General features: G+C 39.8%; 1 protein-coding gene across 1 annotated transcript; it reads right to left on the bottom strand.

Moving 5' to 3' along the window:
• Positions 1–2,001: 2,001 nt before the first annotated feature.
• LOC137617651 (zinc finger BED domain-containing protein 5-like) lies at positions 2,002–2,409 on the bottom strand. Its single transcript, XM_068347655.1, has one exon. The coding sequence runs from the start codon at positions 2,407–2,409 to the stop codon at positions 2,002–2,004; it is 408 nt and encodes a 135-aa protein (XP_068203756.1).
• Between the last annotated feature and the right edge of the window lie 2,483 nt (positions 2,410–4,892).

Below are 4,892 nucleotides of genomic sequence, written 5' to 3'. Positions count from 1 at the left end.
CTACTGTATTTAAAATAATAAAATACTATATATCCGGTAGAACTGATGTGAAATAGACCTATACCGCGCATTCTTTTTTTCAACCAAGTTAGTCCTATTCGTTTCATTAACGCTTCCATCAACAGGTGAACTTCCCTTTTTCCTAATTGATACTGTACTTTAGGCGGGAAGTTCATCTCTAATTGAGTATTTACGAGCAAAAAAATATTATCTAATTCCTGTAGAGATTATTTTCTGAAAGTCCCTTAATTTTATGTGTCGTTTTTGTTACGCAATTCTCCCAGGTTTTTATCAGTATCCTTATCAAACGATTTTATTCACCTTTTTTTTTGTGAATGTATTTTGAAGATATAATGAGTGACGATGTTTTAGTTCTCGTACATTTATAGATAAGCGTGTTCTATTCTGAGTGTTGTGTTGCTGTGAGCACAACCACGTGCTCCACGACCTCTGAAGTTAGGCGCGGTCTCGTGGAACGAACACTTGTGACACAACTTTTCGTACAAGCCGGCACACCATGGCGCCAGCCATGTACGGATGCGTGCATCAGCCTTGATTAAAATGCTTTTATTGATTAATTCTAGATTTCCTTGTTAATTATTTCTAGCAAGTATCATTCTCGATTATTCGTTGGAAAATATATTATTTTTATTTACTTCATATCTATTCATAAAGATGAAAAATGACGATCAATTGAAAAGATATAGAACGCGTTGAGACGCTGCCTTCCTCTCCTCCCATAGCAACACAAGGGGGTAAAAACCCGTTTGTAAAGAACCCGACGAAACTGTTTCATTTTGTTCTCCCTTTTGTCGTTTCGCTTCTAACAGAAGTGAGGTAGGCGTATGCACATATATTTAATCCGATAGATCGAATCTATTTTCTAGTGTTCCGACTTTACAAAATGAATCGTACTCGCCTGGCCATCGGCGTGGAATTATAGGCTACATACAGTACATACTTATTTTGCTAGCGTGCAACCAATTATCTTTACAAGTTCGATGAGTGTCAGGGGTCACTGAGAATGCTGTCATATAAAAAGCGAAACAAAGAAAGACATTAATATCATAACTTGAAGATTTAAAGGCCACTCATGAATGGCAGAGGCAAGGGACAGTGACATTGCCCTATCAAGCATGACAATGCCCTAGAGCAGTGGTTCTCGGCCTTTTTAATCATATGTACCCCTTGAAGTCTTTCAGTATTAGTCACGTACCCCTTACCCACAATGCAGCATCAGTAAGGATGAAAGTAAATGCATGGCTAATTGGCTTAGTTTATTAAGCTTAAATTGTGACACAGACACATGTTAATACATTAAAATGCAAGAATAGACTATTCAGTGAGATAGTCGGGCATGTTTATTTGCTACCAGGAAGTCAATCCTTGGCAAAGTTTTTGAAAGAGCCACCCATATGTTGTCTTTGACTGCAAGATGATAATGTAACTTGTTTTCAATCAATCACAATTCTGAGAATCTCTGCATACAGTGGTATGTGGATAGAAACATCAGGAGATTCTGTACACAATTCTTTGCTAAAGGTGGATAAGAGCATGCCACTGTCGACCAGGAACTGGTCAGTGACAAACTATCAAAAGAATTTTTTGCAGTAGTTATTGACAAAGTCTATGAATTTTTCTTGCAATTCGTCTGGAAGCGATTTAGGGTCCACCTTTAATGGATTTCGAATGAGCTGGCAATCTAAGTCTGTGATATCAAGAAAATAATTCTATAACTCTTGAATGAGAGAAACCAAGGACTTTGAGACCACTGCCTTATTCACGTCTTTACATAGAACTGACAGGCTATCGTTCATATCCTCAAAAGCATCATGCCAACTCGCTGTTACTTTTTCTTGCCAAAGTTAGTTTCATTTGAAAAGCTTGCAGCTTGTCCACATTTCAATCACAGTTGCCCAGTAACCTTGAAGTGATCTGTTGACTGCGTTAATGCGAGAAAATATATTGTTGAGTTAAGCCAGTTTTGTGATCCACTTGGTGTCAGAAACGCAACTTCCTTGTTTTTTCCTTCTGATTTCTCTCCAAGAACTCCTTCAGCTCCCCCTTTAATGTCACAACTCTAGTCACTATGTTACCCCTTGATAGCCATCTTATTTCTGTATGAAAAAGGAGTGACTCTTCATCAGCATTAAGTTCTTGATACAAAAGACGCAGCAATCTTGTGTTCAGTGGATTCTTTTTGATAAAGTCGATCATGGCTACAACATCGTCAAGTACGGTTTTGAGGTCTGGAATCATGCAGTGCATCTTGTTTGCCCTGGGGTTGGCTTCTTTCACCCTTGCTTGGAGGCCAAACCAACAGCCTAGCATTGCAGGGGAACCATCTGCCCAAGAAAGCCCTACTTTTTCAAAGAAGCTGGACACAGTTTCAAAGATGTCTTCTCCCATTGTTTTAAATTCCAAAGGGGGACAGAAGAGAAACTCTTCTTTAAAGTCTGAGTCTTTTTATATACCTCGTGTAGGCAAGAATCTGGGTACAAAATAATATATCGGTTGATTCATCAAGTTGAATTGCAAACATACCTAGAGGAGCTTCCTTGATTTTTGCAATAACTTGTTGCTTGATGTGCTCTGATAAGTCACATATTCTTTGATGCACAGTATCATTTGACGATGGTAAGGTATTTAGCTTCTGTGCCATATTCTCCCTGAAGAAGCAGCCAACAAAATCTTTGCAACATGGAAAGACAAAGGTTTCAACTATTGTGTGGGGATTTTTATTTTGTCCAACTCTCAAGGCAACCATATATGAAGCACGGAGGCTAGCTTCATTTTGTTTAGGTACCTAACGTGTATGATCACATCTGATACACTTGAGAACAAGTACCTTTCTCTCAAAATAGGACTGGTCTTTATCAGAAAGTTCTGGATGACTGCTGGATAGGTGTCGCTTAAGAAGACTAGTTTTCATTGATCCTTCTGAAAGAACTTTTTGGCAGAACACACACTGCAGCAGCTCCTTGCCTTGCATGCTAATAGATGTAAGGACAAATTTGAAGTAACACTCGCTGTATATTCTTTTCTTGCCTGAAGAAGCCATCATTATCTTGATTTAAAAAAAAAAATGGTTTACACAATCATATTACATACCACAACGTGGGAATGCAACCACACAGTCATTCACCACACTATGCATTCATACTGCATACAAGACAGTCATACTGTACACCCCAGTAACACTGCACACCACACAAACAAGACAACAGACCACACTATAATACTGCACACCATGAGCATCAGCAGAAAATTTTCCAGGGGGAGGGGATGGGGTAGCATAGATCATGTATCACCGACTAGACAAGGTCAGTGATGTTGCACATATTTCTTTTAATATTTTCCTACATCTAGCAATTTATTTACCATGGAAATAGGGGGTGGGCTAAGAGAGGAAGGAAAGGGAGAACAGGCAAGAAAGAAAGGTTGAATATTAAGTAGGCAAAATTGGAGGAGAGGAAAGGGAAGAAGGAGAGTCAGGAATGGGAGGAGAGGCAGGGCAGGAAGCAGAAGCAGAACAGAAAGGAGGTGCAGGACATGGAGCAGAAAAGGATAGGAAGTAAAGGCAGGAACTGACACAAAAGGCGAGGACAGGTAGTAGAGGCAGAATCCCAAATACGCCTGAACCATGAAGCAGATCTCAACGTACATACCTGAGGGTGAATGTAGTGGGGGAAGAGTGGTAAGTTTGTTAAGTGGAAAGCGAAAACCTCTCACTGTGGTAAATGTTAGGTATGCGTGCTGATAAATGTGATCAATCGATAACGAGCAAGGGATGACTACTGCATTATAGGTTTGCAAGCTTGTATAACAATTGTAGTTCAAGACAGCTTTCTCTCAAGTGACATATATAACTCCAAGATTTTCCTTGTTGACATTGTAACTTAACGTCTGCTTCTAGAGGAGGTCACATCTAGCCTAGCACATGTAGGGCTCTTCTAAAAACAGGTTTGCAATCACAGCGTGATTATTTTCAGAAACCTGTCATGTACCCCGAATTTCCTTTAATGTACCCCTGGAGGTACACGTACCCCAGGTTGACAACCTGTGCCCTAGAGACTGACCATATATACATATGATCAGTGCCCAAGTTCCCTTTCCACCCAAGCTAGGACAAAGGACAGCCGGGCAAAGGCAGCTGATGACTCAACAGATATACTTATAGGCTCCCCCAAGCCCAAATCCCCTCTACTTAGCTCACATGGATGGTGAGGTTGCAGCGACCAAAGGAACTAACAAGTTTGAGCGAGACTCGAACCTCAGTCTGGCGATCATCAGTCAAGGACGTTACCACATCGGCCACCACAACTTTAGTTATTTTTTCTCAAATTTAGACTCTGTGGCTGTTCTAATGATGTGTGTTTTTGATCATGGTAATTCGAACGTATGTTTGCTTTCGAGTATAACCTGTTCTTGTTATAACTCGATTGGACGGTTATAAATATGACTTAATCCAATAATTGCTAAATGGGGCGTTTAAAGATTTAAAAGCCGTTCTGAATGGCAGAAGCAAGTGACAGGACAATGCCCAGGGACTGATCATAAAAAGATATGATCAGCGCCCAAGGCCCCTCTCCATCAAGCTAGGACCAGGGAGTGCCAGGCAATGGCTGTTGATGACTCGGCCGGTATTATTATTAATGTTATTATTATTATTATTAGTAGTAGTATTAATTCTTAGCTACAACCCTAGTTGGAAATGCGGGATGCTATAACCCCAAGGACCCCAAGAGGGGATAATAGCCCAGTGAGGAAATAAGGATATAGATAAACTACAAGAGAAGTGATAAACAATTAAAATGAAATATGTTATAAACAGTAACATTAAAATAGATCTTTCCAGTATAAATATAAAAATAAAAGAAAACAAAAGGAAG

This window comes from Palaemon carinicauda, chromosome 23, assembly GCF_036898095.1.
Source record: "Palaemon carinicauda isolate YSFRI2023 chromosome 23, ASM3689809v2, whole genome shotgun sequence".
In the NCBI taxonomy this organism is placed as follows: domain Eukaryota; kingdom Metazoa; phylum Arthropoda; class Malacostraca; order Decapoda; family Palaemonidae; genus Palaemon; species Palaemon carinicauda.
Note: the sequence above shows the minus strand (reverse complement) of the source record. Positions and strands in the feature narration are given on the sequence as shown.

Excerpts from the sequence above, each read along its gene's own strand:
- LOC137617651 (XM_068347655.1), bottom strand. The coding sequence starts at position 2,409 with ATGGGAGAAGACATCTTTGAAACTGTGTCCAGCTTCTTTGAAAAAGTA.